The sequence below is a fragment of the Lepisma saccharinum genome, chromosome 15 (assembly GCF_977018435.1).
Source record: "Lepisma saccharinum chromosome 15, izLepSacc3.1, whole genome shotgun sequence".
In the NCBI taxonomy this organism is placed as follows: Eukaryota; Metazoa; Arthropoda; class Insecta; order Zygentoma; family Lepismatidae; genus Lepisma; species Lepisma saccharinum.
The window spans coordinates 13,686,324-13,707,852 of NC_139243.1; the positions used below are offsets into that span (position 1 = coordinate 13,686,324).

Here is a 21,529-nt window from a genome sequence, read left to right on the forward strand (position 1 = left end):
GGCTTTACGAACTTGCCTCCTCCATGACCAATTTATGCACTTTTTCAATAATTTCTGGGGTAGTAGCACATTTTGGGCAACCACTACGTGGATCATCTTCTAAGCTGTCCCGACCAAATTTAAACTCGTTTGTCCACTTTGCAACAGTTGAATATGAAGGAGCAGATTCCCCCAGTGTGTTCAGAAAATCGGCATGAATTTCCTTTGCTTTCATACCTTTCTTTACGAAGTACTTAATCACCGCTCGAATCTCGATTTTTTCCATCTTCACAAAGCACTGCACGGGAACAACTACAAAGTGACGTCCGCACCACAGATCTCTACCCAGAACACTGAAGTGCCACGTGTTTATTAATAAAGGATGGCCTATTACTATGCAGGAACCTCGTTGTCCTAGCACTGACATCTGGTGGTGATTCCGAGAACTTTTCAAACCACCCTCGTACATGGCTTCAAGAAGTTTGGTTGCAGCTTTCCCTTTACCCATGCCTTTGATCTTGTCAATCATCTGCTTCTCAGGAGGGTGGGGGTGCGATCAGCATTTCTTTGAAAAAACTACATACGAAAATTCTTCCAATCTGCCACAAGGAAGGTTGAATGAACTTTTGAAAAGCACATATAATGTTGCTCTTGGCCTTGGTTCTAATGACTCAAAAACAATGGTATCAGTGGGAAAATTTCAACCAATATTTATCGATACCTATACTACTGGTATCAGCCAATACCAATACATCAGTATCAGCTCAGCCCTATTTAAAATAAAACATTCAAATGCTGACCAAGGTGCAATTTATTGGTTAGAGGGTGGAAACGTTATATTTTTAGTGTATATTTTTTATACAATAAATTTTGCCTTAGTCAGCATTTGAATGTTTTATTATTTGTTAACATGGAAACAAGGCTTAACAGTGTAACTATTTAAAATCTTTGTTGCAAATAAAAAATTAAATGGTTTCTCCTTAAAGTAAACTCCTACATGTACACTAAGCTGTTCTTTATAGGCAAAACCTCGGTTGCAAATTGAACAATTAAAGGCTTTTCTCTCTGCTGTGAAGCCTCATATGCATGTAAATTTTATCTTTCCGAGTAAAATCTACGTTGCAAATTGAACACTTAAATGGCTTCTCTTTGCTGTGAAGCTTCATATGCATATTGAGATTACATTTATAGGCAAACTCTTTGTTGCAAATTGGACAATTAAATGGTTTCTCCTTAGTGTGAACCCTCACATGTACATCAAGATCATATTTATGGGCAAACTCCTTGTTGCAAAATGAACAATTAAAAGTTTCACCTTTGGTATGAATCCTCATATGATTATTTAATCGATATTTATTGACAAAATCCTTGTTGCAAATTGAACAATTAAAGAGCTTCTCTCTGCTGTGAAGCCTCATATGCATGTTAAGTTTATCTTTCCGAGTAAAATCCTTGTTGCAAATTGAACACTTAAATGGCTTCTCTTCCCTGTGAAGGTTCATATGCATATTGAGATTACATTTATAGGCAAACTCTTTGTTGCAAATTGAACAATTAAATGGTTTCTCCTTGGTGTGAACCCTCACATGCATATCAAGATCATATTTATGGGCAAAATCCTTGTTGCAAATTGAACAATTAAAAGTTTTCCCTTTGGTGTGAACCCTCATATGCTTATTTAATTGACATTTATGGCCAAAATCCTTGTTGCAAATTGAACAATTAAATGGTTTCTCCTTAGTGTGAACTCCTACATGCAGTGTAAGATCTAGTTTCCGGACAAAACCTTTATTACAAATTGAACAATTAAAAGGTTTATCTCTGTTGTGATGCCACATGTGTGTATTAAGGTTAGTTTTCCGGGTAAAACCTTTGTTACAAATTGAACAAGTAAAAGGTTTCTCTTTGGTATGAATCCTCATATTGATATCAAGATCATCTTCATGGACAGGAATTATCTTGTAAACTTCAGCCTCAAAATTTCCTTCTCCACTGAGACATTCTGTATTCTCTATAGGCTGATCTTGTTCACCTAACTTTGCTGCAGATACTAGGAAATGTGTAACTGACCTTGGAACATCTTGCATCTGTCCTTCCACATAGCTGCTGTTCAGGTATCTGAAAAAACAATATAAGATGCAAATGTAGTTTCACTTCCTAAAGTGGTATGACTGATATGTGCAAATCATACAAGAAATGATGATAGAATGGACTGTTAATTGGGACATACTTGTAAAAATGTAAATATACTATTTATACAAGAATAAATATTAATACTTTATTACCACTTAGACCAAATATATTAGGGTCAGTCAATAATTAACTGCATTTTTGCTGTAATTTACTTTAGGTTGGCCATAATGCTTTCTGAATTCATATGTCAACATTGTGTGAATTTGTCATTGTTCTAGTGCATATTTGATCTTCTATCACGAGCCAGACCTTGAGTGGTAAATCAGCAAACACCAACCACATCCCTGGTGATGAGAGTTCACCAGGACAGTCAGGGGTTAGTGGTGAGAGTCGTCGGAAGTGACCAACCTTAGTATGTTCACTGTAGAGTCCACAAGGAGGTTTGGCCATGCCCACCAACCCTGGGCTAGCACCACAGAAACATCAACAGGTACAGTGATTTTTGGTTGAATCCACATGTATCGCAGGTACAGAAAGAGAGTTCATTTCGTGAATACATTGTTGTGGAATTTCTTGTTAGTTGGTAAGATATTCGTGAACTACAACTTCAGAGAAGGAAACCAAACACTATCTACACAAACTCCAAGAGGATCCTGTAAAAATGGTAGTAAAGAGATATAATCCTAAGGAGGTAGCTGTAAGAAAGACATTTTAGTGCTTTTTCAGTGTTTAATTTTCTTCTGATCTGGCTCGGACATACCACCCCCCCCCCCCTCCCATGATTTCTGTGAATCCTAAATAAATATTGGTTAGGGGCAACAAGAACCTCTATTATTATGCCTCCTCACATTTAAAACACTTTTGCAGCCAAGCAGTTAAGTTGGTGAATGGCATAACGTAACACTTCATCACTGCTTTTTTTATGTTTTGTTGATGTTGCATGGTATACATGGACATACCTTTCTTCATTTGCACCATAGAAGAAGAGTGAGCAGTGATTAGTTTTTGTGGTCTGAAGGTGTATCAGTGGTGAAATTCTCCAAGGGCTTCCCTCACAATTTGCTATTCCATGAGGATGTGCATTGATATTCAAAAAGTCAAACAAGTGTTATGCACAAATGTGCAGCAGCATGACACGCCTACACACGACACATCCATTAATATTGACCAACTTTGTACCCTGTTTCTGAAATGGATAAGAATGCATGTGCAGAAAGCAGTGTGGCCAAACTAAGGAAAATTCAGCACAAGTGCAGATTATTAAAATACAGAAAAAAAATGCAGGCACAACCAGGACTAGAACCAAGGTCTTTGCCATTGCTCTAGGAACTTGGCTAATGACCCAGTCCTGGTTTCACTTCCACTGTTTTTACATATGTTGACATTGTCCCTGTAAGGATACTGCAACAGGATCTGTTGCCTTAGAAACATTGCTGACGTCAACGGTGACTAGTCTGTAAATTGCCATATAATGTGGCAGAGGGTTATTTACTACACTGGGCAGTGGCGCAGGAACGTTTTTCATTTGGGGGGGTACAAAATTCAGCCTCCCATATATATATATATGTCCAATCAAGTGTCGCAATAATAATAATTAGGATAATTATATTTAATTAAATTAATATATTAATTAATTAAATATGTACTTTAATTAATATTGTATTGTTATTATTACATGAATAGGTAAAAGATAGTAAAAGAATAGAAATATAATAGCAAGTATTCATTATCTAGCTTACGTGTAGTTAAAATCGCCAAGATTTGCATAGAAACAACTGCCCTGGCAAGGAATTTAATGTCAGATAGAAAAAGAATTGAATATTTATTGAATAACAAAAAAGGAGTTAGATCCAATTAACGAAAAGTAAAGTTCCTGATTAATATTTTATGGATATTATCATTAGTAGTGTGCATAAATCTTTGGAATCCTTCAAAGCCGTATGAGCCAAATTCCTTGCCTTCCAATAAGTTCAGCGGTAAAAAACATCGAGTATACAGGGTGCAGCAGAAATAACTCCCGGATTTCATTGATTTGAATAACAAAGCAACGATAGATGTTATGCAAAATTTTATTCCACAGTTGGAAAGAACAAGGATTACCATTTTGTTTCCCATATGTACCAAGACAACTCCATGAACGCCCCTAGTTTTTTGAGGAAGACGGCACGCAGTTAATGTAACGTCTGACCGTTATGTATGGATGTTACGCAACTTCCTGCAGCCGCAATCGAACGAACGTGGAAAATTGGTTGTGTGGTTCCAACAGGATGGTGCCACAGCACGCGTATCGATGAACGTGCTACGTGAAATGTTTCCAGGGCGTCTGATCTCACTTCGAAGTGACCTTCCATGTCCAACTCGTTCCCCCGAGCTCGCACCCTGCGACTTCTTTCTGTGGGAGTACCTGAAGTTTACCAAGGAAGGCCGAGGACAGCCAATGATCTGAAAGATGGTACCAGACAAGAAAGAGCGGCAATACCGACCAGACATGACTAGGAGGGTAATGCAGAACTTCAGGGCGAGACTTCAGAAATGCGTACACTGTGCAGATCGGCATTTGGATGATATCATTTTAAAACAAAGTCAACTATGTCACCCAAAATGGTGACTTGTGGCAATTTTGTAAAAAATAATTGGAACATTTTGTTCTTTGCTAATGTGCAATAAAATGGTAAACCTTGTTCTTTCTAACTGTGCAATAAAGTTTTGCATAACATCTATCGTTGCTTTGTTATTCACAAATGAAATCCGGGAGATATTTCTGCCGCACCCTAACTTTTAATTGTTACGCTGTTCAAGCATGGTATTGGCATTGATGGAAATTGAGTATAACAAATGCTAAACAATTATATTTTGATAAATTACTTTTACTACTTGGTAAGTCTTTTTGGGGGAAGGGGTCCGGACCCCCTGGACCCCCACAAAAACGTCCTTGATACCTAGGTATAATGTGAAGCCATGAGAAATATTCTCTTTTAGAACAGCACACACGAATGTCCTGTTATTTAATGCAAAATATGCATAAATATTTTTAATTGTTTTGTTAGAATTTAAGTTTTAAAAAAAACAGATTTTAAAATCAGATAACAATTCTGAAACATATAAGGCCAGTGGCGTGGCGTGACTTTTTAAAAAGTGTTGCCGGCTATCAGTACGACATTTATACCTGCTAGACGTTATTACAACCCCCCCCCCCCCCCTTCGGTAAAGAAACCATTTCTCCGAGCTAGATATTTGTTCATTTCGTTCTTGTTTTGCTATCAGCACATTGATTTAGCTACAAACACTCCTAGAAAGAACTACCACTCATGAGACAGTTACCACGAAAATCCAATGAATAGTGGTAGACCCTTGTCAATTGTTCATCTGTCTCCGTTTCTTTGCAATGAGCTGCGAAGGGGAAGAAGAAGATCCACACTTTTCTCGGGTCAGTTTGACGTTTGTGTGGTGAGCACTGAGCAGACGACAGAACTCCGCTCCTTTGTGGAAGGCAAGCCCAGCTGTACGTACTACTGTTGCCAACTTAGTATTTTGGAGCAAGGTTTGTCCAAATCACGAATCACACAAAGGAACTATACTTTCGTCTATTACCTAACTGGTCTCAGTTGTAGTTCAATCCAGCCTTGGCTCTGCCTCTATTTGCTTCGCAGAAATTGTATTCCTATTTAGGCGGGATTTAGCTCTTTTCTGCCAATCCGATGTGACAACACTGGCTGCTCCGGTGGGTCTGAACGGAAAATCAGGAGTGAGGGGGATCTTGAGCCACCCCAACCAGGAATAATCATCTCCCACCCACTGGATATAGAAACTACATTATATAGAGTTCCACTTCAGTTCCGTTCATTCTAATTTTAAAAGTCCCATAGCTACGCATAAAAATATCTAAACAATTTATGGCAGATGTGTACCACATCCAATGCCTTTTAGAAGCCATGTATTTGGTATTTTCTCAGACATCTATAGGGTGTTGTATTAAAAAAGAAAAAAATGAGTTCAGATGGTTCCCAATCAACTCGTAAGAAGTCTAACTTTGAAATATTTGTGAAAAATTTGACAAATCATTATTTGTAATATAATTAGCTGTACCTAATGACGCTCTTCAAGTACTGAAAGTAATACGTATCATTCGGTACATTTACAAAACCGAAATCCTTCAGCTCTCAGAAGTAGCAAGGAAAGCCATACGCTCAAAAGTTTATTTTCTCTTTTCAATTTTTGGTGGACAATGTGAAGAGCCGGCCAAGATTTATTTTTGTATGTAGTGGTATTAAATGCAGATACATGCGTGTGTTTTAGGATGACATGTCAATTTCTCGTTCATGTGAAAATGTAAACTTTAATGTAAGCAGAAGCATGTGCGCGTCACAGTTAAAGATTTTCACATCTACAAAGAAAATCCAAAACACATTCCCACCTCGCCGTACTCCGTGGCGGAGGGGTTAGCATAGCGCGCTATGACGCCTGAGATCCCCGTTTCGAATCCTGGCCTGCCCATGGGTGTTATTTTTTAGTGTCCATCAATTTCATCATATCATCATCACTCATCCTCATCTTCGCGATTAGCCAAAAGTGGCAGAAATGCGAAGTAAAATAAACCAAATCAATCAATCAAATATTCCCATCTTACTCCCAGAGACCTTGTAAATCCAATCCAAAATCTACCAATAGAACCTGCAGTGAGTCTCATTTATCTCGTGCATTCATCTGACTAATGTAATTTTCTTACAATTTGACTTTAGAGTTTAACATAAAATGGCGTTGTGTTTGTGTTGCATTCGATATCACAATTAGATTTTAAGCAATTTATGTCCAATTATAAGTATACCTAATACATAGGTAAAAAATAGTCCCCCCTCTGATAAAATCGCAAATTGCACCCTGTTTAAATGTCTAGGAAAGATTTCATTTCACCTAGGAATGATATCGCGATGTGATGAGTCGAGAATTGTCACAGCCTCATCTCGTCTCCTGTGTGGTGAGGTCCTTCTCGTTCTTGTTTGTGCTTATTTTTCTTTCGATTTCCACTCTGAAGTTATGAAAACTTATTCCAAATTCACCTCATTCTCAGATAGGCCAATCGGCACTCTATTTTTTAAATATATATATATATATATATATATATATATCTTAATATATAGGTTTAAGTATAGTTTTCCCAACACCCTCTTACAAATTTATGAAAAATATGGGTGAGGTGCAGGAGTGCATTGTAACACTCCCCCAGTTGGTCTGTCGTGTCTCGTCTCGTTCGTGTAAGTGTTCCGTTTCGGAAAATTCCATTATAAATATTCAAAAGAAAATGGGGCCAGTCATATACTCTTCTGATGAAGATTTGTACCTTATCTTCGAACCGACGCGACCACTGCTTTAGAAATGTGTACCCCCCCCTTACGCAAAGCAGCAATCGTCTGCAGCGTAATTGTCTGAGAGTCAATCTGATTCCCTCGTTCCACACACATTTTAAACAATTTTCATCTCCTTAAAGAGGTTTCCAAGAACTTAGTTCAATGAACTAACTAGTAGCAAGCACAATGTAGTATAATAAGTTTACAATTAAATGTTTTGAATTTCTGTGGTAAGGACTATAATGCTTAAAATTTATAAACAATAATACTTTTTTATTGGGCGAATTGATAATAGGTAATTTTAACAGTAGCACCTTCCGTCTGCTGTCAAATTACCAAAGGGGGGTACAGGGGGTACAACTCGATTTACGGATTTAGGGGGTACAGTACCCCCCTTCAAAAATTTGCGGGGGTACAATGTACCCCTGTACCCCCCCGTTCCTGCACCACTGACACTGGGTGCCTTCTTAACTGGCCACCACAGGACGGGACCCTTGGCCGAATAATGAAATGGCAGGTTAAACCAAATTATGGTGGAATACAATAAACATCACTACTTCACAAGATGAGCAGAAAAAAATTTAACACAGAAAACTACTGCACAGTATATATTTTTAAACTAAACAATTGTAGACTACATCTTTAAAAATACATACAATACTATGGAATACATACAGTAAACATCACTCCTGTACATCACTTCACAAAATGAGCAGAAAACTCACTGATTCAACATGTACACAAAAATCTTGAATGGATTTACGATTCCGGCACCAGTTGTTGGCCATACTCTTTACTACACAGAGTTCATTACAGATACATTTCACTGGTCTGTCTTAGTCTAAATGTTCTAGAGCATTTAATTTTTGTTCCATTGTCACTACATTGCATTTTCGTTTCTCACTCATTCTGCGAACAAAAATTGTTGTACAGTAACTGAGTAAAAATAACCACATTTGGTACAGTACGCTGCTAGAACAAAACAATAACAACTGAATAGAGAATTTTATAGAGAATTTAACAAAAAATTGGAGGCTATAGACAACACGTCGTGACAGGTTCCTTCTCCAGTTGAACCGAGGCTGCTTAAGAGGGTGCCCACTGTATGTAGAAATTTCAGCGAGAAAGTCAGGCTCGAGCATGTCTGCCTGGCTCAGTAGCTCAGTTGGTAGAGCAATGACAGGTTATGCCAGAATCTTGGGTTTGAGTCCTGATTGAGTTGCATTTTCCATTGAAATTTATATGTAGTAGATAACCTTTTGTGTGCAAAATTATAAGAAACTTCAACTGTCCTATCTACAAATCAGAGTCTAACAAAACTACACATGCTCTTCACAGAGTTGAGAACTCAAGTAAATTATTTTACATTGAAAAGTTTGTAACTTACGTTCGAAAGCATTCAGCAAATTCTCATTAACATTAAAGATGAAGTTGGGACCTAATAGCCATGAAAGGGGGGGGGGGCAAGGAAAATTAATGTCCAACAAAAAATATATATTTCGCACATAATTTCAGTTGTCAGTAATTTATGTTAATTATTATAAGGACGTTGAAGGAACATGATAATTTCAGACTGAAGCAGTGTTTTTTGAAGGGACATCACTATTATGGGGGAAAATATGCCTCCTTTGCCCCCCCCATGGAAAAAAATTGCCTTACTTGCCCCTCCCTGGAAAAAATTCTGCGGACGCTCATGCTAATAGCCCAGTAAACAAAGGATTTTTGACAGAAATAATTAGGGGAAAGCTGAATTTTAGCGTATTGATAGTAGACTATCATAAGAGATGTATTTTTCCAAAAGTCCCTCCTCCTTCCCTCCTGTAGCTTCACCCTTACCTCCCCCCCTGAACATTCAATATGCAGTGTTTTATGAAAACGTCTATATCTTGGACATAAAGGGACGCTTTTTTTTTTAATTTCAGTGCCAACATTACTCTCTATAAATTTGGTCCTCTTCATGTTTTAAATATTCCAAATGGTTTTTGAGTAATTCTAAGGCAAAATGAAAAAAATGTAAATTTCTATACTTGCTTTTTCTTCTTGGCACTATATTTTTTTTATGAATGATAATTGTTAGATATTATGTGAGTTGGCACCTGGCAATATTGTTTACTCTTTTTCTGGACAATAAGCCTGTGATGTATTTTGTTTGTTCTATGCTGTGTTACATTACTGTCATTCCCGGGCAGAAAAAGTATGAAGATTGTCATGTTTTTTACTGTGTTGTGTACATGTTCTTGAGAATATAGTCAAAAGGATATTAGCAGCGAGTCTTTTATTTCTCGATCCAACAATAATATTGGAAAATTATCGAGACAAAAGTTGTAGAGTATAAAATTATCTTTAATTTGATAGTAATAAAGACAAGCTTGCTACTAAGATTTGCACTGCAGTGAGTAAAGTTTGAACGCACACACACACTTTCACTCGCTGTGTCCGCCCCCCTACTCTCGCTGCATTCTGCAAAAAATGCACACATTTTGATGTTTTTTGTTCATATGTGTTACATTTAAACAATATTTTTAATATTTTGTAACATTTTGAAGTAGCCCGTATGCTGTAGATGGATAGAATATACAATTTTAATTGTCCTATTTTGAAAATATTAAAATGACCTGCATGCAAATATTTGTATTAGTTACCTCAGAAAAATATCATTGTTGTCTGTCATTCTCATATTGTTGAACTCTACACATGGCTGTATCAAGTACTTTTTCGTAGCCTAGTTACACTCTGTACATTGAATCTGCAGAGCAGCACTGCACACATGAGTAGAGAAGGGGAGAAAGCGAGTGGATTGAACAAATCAGTGCACGCTGCTGCAAACAGTTGGTAGCTGCAGCCAAATTTCCCCTCCATGCACTCACTGGTCGAACCCTCTCGAGTACAACTTGCGCAGAGGACTTGTTTTTGTTTTTCTTTCTCCAGAGTTTCCTGAGACAGAATGCAACATATCTAGTCCTCTTTGAAAATATTCTTCATTTTATGTACACAAACATACGATATTTAGAGGGATCTATGATATTCTATAACTAATGTTGAAAATGTAGTTAATTTTCTTGAGCAAACATTAGAGAATTGTGGCAGGAAAGTCTGTTGCAGTGCTCGCACATAGCAGTGCAGTTATATCCTGATCTCCGCCAACCACGGAAGTATCCACAAAGTGTCCTGCAGCCACATGAAATTAGACGAAGACTGTCATAGCAACAGATTGGGTGGTTGTTATTGGTTTCAAACCACGTTTAATCCCCAGTAAGTATGTTGAAGTTTGTTTCCAAACCATGTCTTGATTTGTATGTGAGCCCTGAAAATATGTTGACATGCTGCTGATGCACTTGGAAGCAGTTCATCCAAATCTGGAATGAGCTTTCTAATACGATTTGCTTGTTTGAATTATGAAGCTACAGTTACAAACTTCAAAACTATCTAATTGTTACAGTGTTAAATCATAGGAGCACCCCCACCCCCCAGCTAACCCCATGGCTCCCCCAGATAACATTTTTCACCTCAAGCAATGCCTTCAAGATTTCTATAGTTCTTGATTCATTCACGTTTAAATCCTGCTTTCTTTGTTTCTTTTTGACAACTGGAGTTTTTATTTGAGTTTGGTTTTAAGGGTACTTTATACGCAGAAAGGCTACTCGAGACTGAACTACAGTTTCAAGAAGGATCCTAACAGATTAAGTTTGCAGCAGGTTTTATGTATTACTCCACGCAAGAGCGGCACTCAGCATATCCTGTGCCAGTCTTGCCTCAACCGTCGAGGTGTTCATATCATAGACAGTTAGAAAATAGGCAAATTGTAGAGGAACTAAATTCTGCGCGTACGTTTGGGTCTATACGATGAGAAAAGTTGCTGCAAACTTAACCTGTCACGTGGCTTAGACCTCCTTGGAATAAGTCGACAGTGTTTACACTACGCCATCCAACTCCATACAGCCAATGGAACGGTAATGTCAGTGAAATTTCAATTGGTGATTGAAATGGCCATTGCCTAACAACTGATATTATCACATTAGTTATTGCTATTGATCTACACAGAGTCATAACCAATTTTCTTCTCTGCTCTCTTTCCTCCACACCTTATTGATTCATGTGAAGCGAGTTAATCAGATCTATGGACCATCTTTTGGGTGTCTTTGATTATTATTACATCAGCAGCCGATGCAATCCACAACCGTTCTACAATAGGGTCATACCTTCTATCCTGTTATCACAAATGTACTAATTTGAGCTTTGAGTGCCAAATAGACTGAACAAAAACAAGTCCTCTGCACAAGTAGGACTTGAGAGGGTTCGACCAATGAGTGCGTGAGTGCATGGAGGGGAAATGTGGCTGCAGCTACCAACTGTTTGCAGCAGTGGGCACTGCTTTGTTCCGTCCACTCGCTTTCTTGTGTAGTGCTGCTCTGCAGATTCAATGTACAGAGTGTAACTAGGCTACGAAAAAGTACTTGAAACAGCCATGTGTAGAGTTCAACAATATGAGAATGACAGACAACAATGATATTTTTCTGAGGTAACTAATACAAATATTTGCATGCAGGTCATTTTAATATTTTCAAAATAGGACAATTAAAATTGCATATTCTATCCATCTACAGCATACGGGCTACTTCAAAATGTTACAAAATATTAAAAATATTGTTTAAATGTAACACATATGAACGAAAAACATCAAAATGTGCGCACTTTTGCGGAATGCAGCGAGAGTAGGGGAGTAATGTTGGCACTGAATTACAAAATGAACATCCCAATATGTCCACTAGTTTCCGAGATATGGACGTTTTCATAAAACTGCATATTGAATGTTCAGGGGGGGGGAAGCTATGGGGTGAGGGGCAGGGACTTTTGGGAAAATACATCTCTTATGATGGTCTAACAATGCACCAAAATTCAGCTTTCCCCTAATTATTTCCGACAACCCCCCATTTTTTGCCTTCATTTCCTGGACTATATGAAGAAAACACCACCACTCATGTGCCTAGTCTAGCAGCTTTTAGTACAAAATTGCAAACTTTAAACATAAGTACAAACTGCTCTGTTCGGATAAAACCCTCCCATTCTGAAATTTGAGATAATGTTACCGAGCTTACAATTCACAAGGAGTGGGAATAAGGCCATGGGGAGACGAAGTTGGTGGAAAGAGCAGATAGCAGAGAGTGTTAGGAGAAGAGGACAATATTGGAACACCGTGGAAAGGGAGGAGTGATGGCAGACCAGGAAAAATGAAGAGGCTTGACTTCTATGCCGACCCAGCCAGAGGCAGGAAATGGTGAAGGATCTTATTGATTTCAGAAATGACATGCAGTGATAGCTATAGATTTGAGATTTATTAGATTACTTACACTCAAAGCTTTTGAACTCAAGAGCATCATAAATTCAATCTTTGTTAAGAGCATATTACTTTAAATACTGCATCCTCACCTTATCAACGGTTCATACTGTGTTATGATTCACCTCCATGAGTCTTGACTATGAGTCTGATTAACAAGCAAAGCTCAGACTATTCCAGTGGCTTATTGGGACAATGCCACATGTCAATATAAAAGGTTTGTAATGAAAGGTTGACTGTTTGTGATGTGGAGGGTGGACACAAGATGTTTTCACAAAACAAGAAAAAAGAACTACATGCAAAGAACCCTATTGCATTGGTGATCCTGTTTAAGCATGATTTATTACTCAATGCCTAGGCAAGGGTTTAGATATGAACTTCATAAAGGAGCTTGCCATTATTACGAACACATACTTGCAAAATCTGAACAGTGCAGGATACAATCACCTGCTTACTGTAATTGATAATTCTAGCAAAAATGCTTGGACAGCTTCTTTAAAAGCTAAATCTGACACTCTGGTAGTTGAAACATTCATATTTTTAAGCAAGGCAGACTCGACATTACAACTTTTGATGCATCAGTACATCAACCACTAAGTAACTTACAGTAACATCATGGAATGTTTAACTGTATTCTAAAAAAAATTGCATGTGGAAACAATTTACGCTCCAAGGCAATTACAAGTGTGTTATCTAATTTGATAGATTCCTACAACACCACCCTTCACAGGACAATATTCACAAAGCCTCCAATGAGCAGAGATTGATTCATCATATACTGTCCTAAATATCAAAAAACAAATTTTAAAATAGGTGACCAAGTAAGAATCAGCAAATTTCAAAGCATATTTGAAACTAAAAGCTGCAGCTGAACTTTTTACTATGGCTACAGTTCTACCTGCTACATGGTGGCAGGCACATGTGATGAAAGGTGGCTTCTATGAAGAAGAGCCCAGTAAAAGTATACATTCAGACATACTCATTGAAAAAGTTTCGCGTAAAAGTAAAGGCAAGTTGTTAGTTAACTGGTTGTGTTTGCCAAGCATGGCAGACAGTTCAATTGATGCCAGAAGCGTGATCATATGAACAGAATGCCAGGCGCAGAACACCAATCTTAACATAAAAAGTATGTGTGTGTATTATATATATGGCCACTCTGCTGTGATAATGAGGTACTAGCCTTGAAATATAGACATATCCTTTTGTTTGTGGTAAGTGTTTACTGTTTCTTACACCATTTTTGTTTATTCGCCCTTCTGTCACTCTTCCTCATTCTCTTCCTGTATTTTTTTTTCATATTTGTTGCCTCACTGTTGGTCCATCATGCTGTGGTAAAACCACAATGCTGATCAATAACTTCCTACTTGCTCCTCGACTGGAAGAACAGGCATCTGTATGTATTTTCAAGAAGTTTAGAGCAATGCAAATACCACCAATACATGAGACTGTATGAAGGATTACGCATGCCACCTTTGTCCAAAGTAAAACCACTCCACAAATGTGTTGTAAACTCCGTTGTGATATTTTACACATTGATTTTAGAAATCCAAAATGAAATTCATAACTTTCTCACAGAGCATCGGCTTCTTTTATCTGGCTCAAACATTTTCAAAGCTTCCCAAAAACTACTTCACGAAAATGTTAATCTTTTATGCCTGTTTCGCCAGGACAATACGAATCTGAAATATGATTTTGGGGTTTACATTGCCCGAGACATGGACTAAAATGACTTTCGTAGATATTGTGCCCCTTGCTGGAATAAGGATGCTTTTGGTGTTGTAATGATCAACACAAGACAGACTGACAAACAAAAAATATAAAAATAAAATTAACCAATTTCTGAGCATCTAAACATATCAAACAAAAATACAAAAATATCCAAATGAAAATCGATGAGAATTTGTTGTGACTACCTAGTGAAATGCTTCAGAAGAATAATTGATTGATTTGTATCACTTAGCTTTTATGCCAATTTTGGCTAATCTTGTAGATGAGGATGAGTGATAAATTGATGAAAATGTGAAAGGAACACTCACAAAGAACCCCCATTACAAGACTGGGATATGAGTCGAGGATAGGGTTACAAAAACAAATTTTGCTCTATCAAGTAGAAAAAGATGAAAATGTTTATTTAACAAGAATTCAACTCTACCCATCCCCCATGGCGCAATGTTACTGAAGCAGCATGAAACAAAGAATGAACAGCAATGTTGCCAAGTATCTGTACTCACAAAAAAACAATTCTCAAGTATTCCACATATTCAAGAAGAAAATATGAATCCTTTATGAAGATAAAGTTCACCATTGTGGTTTCATGCTCTCCTTTCTATATTCTGGTCATATTTTGTCCATATTATTTGTTTTCTGTTATGAATTCTTATATGCATATTAAGTTCCTTCATGGGTAAAATCTGTTTAGTGTGAAACATCATATGCACATGGGTGTCCCGAAAGGGGGGGGGGCAGTGCCCACCCCCTGGTAAACGAAAGTCAACCTAAAATTATATATTTCACACATATAATTTCATTTCAGTCACAATAATATGTGTGAATTATTGCATGAATATGATAAATTCAAATTTAAGCAATGTTGTTTAGAGAAAACAACACTATTATTGGGGAAACTGTGCCTTGTTTGCCCCCCTGGAAAAAAAAAATACCTTCCTTGCCCCTCCCTAGAAAATATCCTGCGGACGTCCATGCATATGCACACACAATACATGGAAGTTTTAATGTGTGCATTCAAAAGGCTACTCAGCTTAGATGTGGGTTTCAACACCAATCTTCTGTGATGGGTACATCCACAATAAAATACACAATGAAGTTACATACAGTGTTTTATTAAAAAGACATGATATTACACACAGAAGAGAAAAAAAAACAAGAACATATTTTTAAGTTTCTGCCAGTTCATTGAAATTGAATTCTGATTTCTCAAAAGGAAAATATTTTAAATATATTTTCTTTCAGAATTCTTCAACCAGTACAAACCATTATTTTATGATACACAAAAAGTAAATCTACAAGCAACCCAAACTTGAACAAAAAATATAATTTTCAAAAGCAAGAAACTAATCTTAATCATTACAAACTGGCTATAAGCAGTACAGTAAAATTAGCTAATTTTATTTAAAAATCTAAAGAATTCAAGCATGCAGGGAATTTGGCTAGAAAGTTAGTCCATTAAAATTATAATGTTAGAACTGTGAATAATACAGAGGAACTTCGATATTACCTTTCCTGGGTACCAAAGTGAAAAAAAAAATTGTAGGAAAATTTTGGGATATTCAGCTACATTGGGACCATTCAAAGTGAATATATATTGGGAAAAAACTAAATTCTGAAAATCAAAAATCAGGATACCACCATATACTTTTCTATGAAAGCCAAAGTAAATTAACGTAAACATTGTAATTTCATATAGCCATACAAATTAAATTAAAGCAAAAATGGGACAGTACCAAAAGTGTTTATATCATTTCTGTCAATGCACATTGAGCTAAGAAAACTACTAAAAAGGGCAAAGAAGTGTCTACAAGTTTCAAATGAGTGAAGCCAATATGGTCACATTTCATATGGTAGTCATTCACTAACAATATATTATATTTGCCCTCTACTCTAGATGAATTGACATAATATGCCTCACAAAATGTAAGGGATTAGGAATATTAGAAAAAAAAATGTAAACTAAAATCTTCAGGTCACCATGTTAAAAGTGGCCACAAGTTTTTAGTATTGTGGCTAAAGCATGGACTTGATTTTAGTGGACATTTAGTAAAGTAGGTATGATATTACAGTCAGAAACCTTAATTGTTCATTTTTTTGGTTAAAAAGTCTAATTTTACTGAACAACAGAAAACATAAACATGTTTATGTTGTAAACATGTGGACACCATTTTCTCAGGTACACCTGACAACATAATAAAAATAGATGAAACTAATAATTATCAACTTTATGTTTGAGTAAAATATTACTTATCCATTTTTCTCGGTGGAGGAATTTCGTTTGACACACATCTTTTGCAGGACCAATATTTTTCAATGTTGTGTGAATGTTTTGCCATACAAATCATATCAAAAGCCATGTGTACATAGGAGATATATAAAATCAGCATTATGTAATTTATGGCTTCTGTTGGAACTACTGCTGACACATTTGTCATTTGAAAGCAAGAGTGAGATTCCTGCCGGACAATGAAAACATTGCTACAGACTTGTAGACTAAACAACTAATTTTTACAACACAGATGCCAAGATCCTACTGCGAGTGAGATGTGCACAGACTCAAAAGATTTCCAAGCAATTTCATTGAGAAGCACTGAACATTTGATTTCTAAACACTTCAAGAATGATCAAGAGATCATTGCCTGGGTATATCCTGTGTAGATAGCTTCAATGGTTTCTCTTTGTAATCTCATCATGTAAGTTTATGTTGTACATGCAAAATCTTTGTCACAAATTCAACAAGGATTTTCATTGTCATGAATTCTCATATGTATATTACGGTTATATTTCCGGGTAAATTCTTTGTTGCAAATTGAACAATTAAAAGGTTTCTCTTTGCTATGAAGCAACATATGTGTATTAAGGTAATTTTGCCGAGCAAAATCTCTGTTGCAAATTGAACAACTGAAAGGCTTTTCATCGGTGTGAATTCTAACATGTGCATTAAGATCTCCTTTACGTGCAAAATCTTTTTTGCAAATTGAACAAACAAAAGGCTTCTCCTTGGTATGAACTCTCATATGCATACTAAGATCTACTTTACGGGCAAAATTCTTGTCACAAATTGAACAATTGAAGGGTTTCACGTTCATGTGAAGCCTCATGTGTATATTAAAGTTATCTTTCCGGGCAAACTGTTTGTTGCAAATGAAACATTTAAATGGCTTCTCATTGGTGTGAAACCTCATATGTATCTTGAGATCCCATTTTTGTTTAAAATCTTTGTTGCAAACTGAACACTTAAAAGGTTTCTCATTGGTGTGAACACTCATATGCATATTTAATCGATATTTATATGCAAACTCTTTGTTGCAAATTGAACAACTAAAAGGTTTCTCTTTGGTGTGAATCCTCATATGCATATTAAGGTCTTCTTCAAAGACAAAAATTTTCTTGCAAACTGAACAATTATAAGGTTTCTGCTTGGTGTGAAGCATCATATGTACTTTAAGATTCCAGTTTTTATTAAAACCTTTGTTGCAAAATGAACACTTAAATGCCTTCTGTGTGCTGTGAAGCTTCATATGAACGTTGAGATTACGTTTATGGGCAAAATCCTTGTTGCAAACAGAACAATTGAAAGATTTCTCTTTGGTGTGAACCCTCATGGAGTGTGGTTGGGCCATGAAATGTCCTTTGCCAGGGAAATCTTCGTTGGAGATGGAGGATATATATTGCTCATCAATATCTGCTGTGGAGTCAGTGATTTTTGGTGAAGGTTCAGTCTCGAAATTTCCTTCTCTATTGACACATTCTGTATCATCTTTTGGCTGCTCTTTTTCACTTAACTGTCCTGTAGATACTAGCAAATACATAACTGACCTTGGGACATTTTGGATCTGTCCTTCCACATAGTTCTTGTTCAGGTATCTGAAAGAAAAATAATACAAGAGTGAAATGTAGTTACATTTTCTAACAAATTACCGATATGTGCAAGTCATTGAAAAGATAATAGAATAGGCTCATAATTGACGTACTCACAAATATGTAAATGTATTATTTGTTCAACAGGAATACTAACCAGAGGTATAGAAACCAAAACAAAGGGCACACAATTGCTTGCATGTGCAGACTTTTCAAAAATGAAACGTTGGCCGTTTTTTTTTTTTTTTAGATGAACCTGTTGAGTAGCTGCTAATTTACACAGTATTATATTCAAAAGAATTCACATCTTTATCCCCTTTTTTCTTTTGTTTCTTCTAATTATGTGCATCAATTTACCAAGATTTTAAAATATTCAAGGATCATATAAAATTACATGTTATTACAAAATTCAGTTTTTTCAAACAAAACTAGTGCAAAATAAAATAAACTTCCAATTTTGCATGACTTTGAAGATAATGATACTCCAAGAAAGTGCTGCTTGGCATTTTTGCGGACCTTGCAAAATACCAAAATGCCGGAAAAGTATGGCCTGTTTTCGGTAAATAAATTCGAACCGATACTTTCCGCTACAGATGCATCTGCATGAGCATCGACAAATATAACAATTGAATGCACAGTTAATTTGGTCTCAAGACCATGAGCCATAACACACACAAAAAAAAAAAACATCGATTGATTAGCATTTCAATTTCATTGTCTGCAACAACAATCAATGAGTGCACTCAATAGAATTCTTAATCACAATTTTGCAACAATAAGACAACAAGACTTTTCAATGACAAAGATATCAACAATATCCACTTACACAGTGTGTAACAATTCAGCCACCAGTAGGCAAGGGCAAATTATACAGGGTGGCTTAAAAAAGTAGGTGTACAGTACCAGTGACTTTATTCATCAACAATTAATGAACAACAACAAGAAGTTATGGTAGTACTACGACTGTGTACTTTCAAATTACCAGCCATCATTCACAGTATCAAGATATCTGAAAAGGATAATGAACTTACAAACAACAATGCCAGGTCGACAGTGGTATATATGGTATACCTACTTTTGGACCACCCTTTATAGAAGTGACAAATATCTAAAAAGTATATCAATAATGTAATCATCAATTGTTTCAGGATGGTCCTGTTGTACTAGAAAATTATCCCTTTTCTATTATCACATGTAATACCAAAGCACAAACCATAGACATAAAAAGTTGCTATTCATGCATTATGTAGTTACTTTTATGTAGAGTTTCAGAACCTTCTGGTTCTAACTAATTAACTCTCTATCCTTCTTAAACCTGAAGGTTTATGTCCCTATCCTGAGCAAGATCTTCTGGTTCTTACTACTTATTATTTGATGCATAAAATTTTGAATCAGAATGCTTAGTGATAATTCAATTGTGTTAAAAATAGAAGTCAGATTCCTACGTCATATAGGCATTCATTTGTAAACTCAATCTTATATGTTTGAGTTTATAGAATAATGATAGCGTGCTTAATATATAGTAAGTTATTTATAGTACAACAATCCCATTTTTTCCCCCAAACTATACTTGCAAGTTTCTCATTTGACATTTATATGCACTCAATATCGTGGCTTGTGAATGGTCACAGAATGATTTAACTCATTGTTTTACTGAATCGTAAGATATTGTTATGCAACATATTTTAATAGGTGGTGCTGTAATAGGGAAAGGAGAAGTTTAATAGCTACTATGGGTCATGCAAGCAGTAGAAACTGAGAGTCAAGAGAGAAATAGTTTTGCTTGTTTTATTTTGGTGATATCAATCAACGTTCATTTTGGGCACTGTAGAGCGTTTTGTGATTGTGAAGATATTTTCACTATGACCTTCTGAATTACCACCTCACAAAGCAAAGTCGATCGTCACAGCAAATAAGTTGTCTTGGCTAGTAAGACGTACAATTGGAATCCTTGAACAGTTTCCTTCTTATACTGCAGTGCAGAGATGGAGATGATATGAACACTTCATTCAGTTGATTGTGCCTTGATTATGCATTAATATAGTAAAGATAGTTTTCTTATAAACCGGTCACGAAAGCCAGAAAAACAGGGGTGATGGTATCTGATGCACTGACCACGCATAACCCAATGAAAAGCCACTTTGGCAGGCCCTGGCCCTGTTGCACCTCAGTGTTTAGTATTAGTTTTCATATTAAAAAGTCCTCCTGTTATGGCACTTGAATTTCACAGAGATTTTCCTATATACTCGTGTAAGAAAGTCAATTATGTCAGAGAGACAACGCACTAGTTGATATCTTGTATGAGGCTTAGCAATCAAAAATTCAATACAAAAGAAAATCCTCAAACAGGTGATGTGGTTTCTACTAGTTTATAGTAAATAGGGGACAGGTACTTTAAACTGATATCAAGACTTATTATGAAAATTTGCCATTCCTTTCAAGTTGCCTTTATAAAATTGATAATGGCACAATGCACAAAAGGCAATTCTAGTGTGCTTGGTGACAGTTTGGGGGTAAAAAGTCCAAAGTTCCTAAATTTCCGGCAATTGGAATAATGCACTACGAAACCACATATCTTATATCAGTCCTTGGGTTCTGATTATGGATCCATTTAGTTCCTATCCTGAATTTATCCAGAGAACTTCCAAGCATGTACAGTCACGGACACTTCTGGATTGTAACAACCCTATTGACTTTCAATGGGATCATTACAAGCCAGAAGTGTCCGTGACTGTACATCAGGTGCCTCAGGGTTAATACAGTTAGTGAACATCACATCTTCAAAGAGAATAATGTAAGAGGGTCAAGTAACATGGTGTGGTGGGAAGTCATCTGCACATTATCCCCCATATTGTCATGGAAACCTTTCCTTTAGTGATTTCAACCTTTGTTGACATGCATGATAATTATTTAGCAAATACCATAATGATGTTTTTAAGAGTGATTCAAAACTTGATGCCCCCTTGGGTGTTAGATCTTGAGTATCACATGACATTAAGGGAGTAGTATTCTTCCTCTTTCCTGAACAAGAAATGAACAAACAGTACTTTAATATATGCATACTATTACTTATGTTTGTGCCTATCTCATAAACCAGGATCATGGAAATTCCTGGCTATAACATATGCACAAACCCCTGGGGCTTCAA

The 21,529-nt window shown here is 36.4% G+C and overlaps 1 protein-coding gene across 1 annotated transcript; it reads right to left on the minus strand.

Moving 5' to 3' along the window:
- Positions 1-766: 766 nt before the first annotated feature.
- LOC145999606 (uncharacterized) lies at positions 767-18,383 on the minus strand. The gene is made up of 2 exons (XM_083136666.1): positions 18,340-18,383; positions 767-2,097 (listed from the first exon to the last, which is right to left on the minus strand). The coding sequence occupies exon 2, from the start codon at positions 2,064-2,066 to the stop codon at positions 1,029-1,031; it is 1,038 nt and encodes a 345-aa protein (XP_082992792.1). The 5' UTR covers positions 2,067-2,097; positions 18,340-18,383; the 3' UTR covers positions 767-1,028.
- Positions 18,384-21,529: the final 3,146 nt, after the last annotated feature.

Excerpts from the sequence above, each read along its gene's own strand:
- LOC145999606 (XM_083136666.1), bottom strand. The coding sequence starts at position 2,066 with ATGCAAGATGTTCCAAGGTCAGTTACACATTTCCTAGTATCTGCAGCA.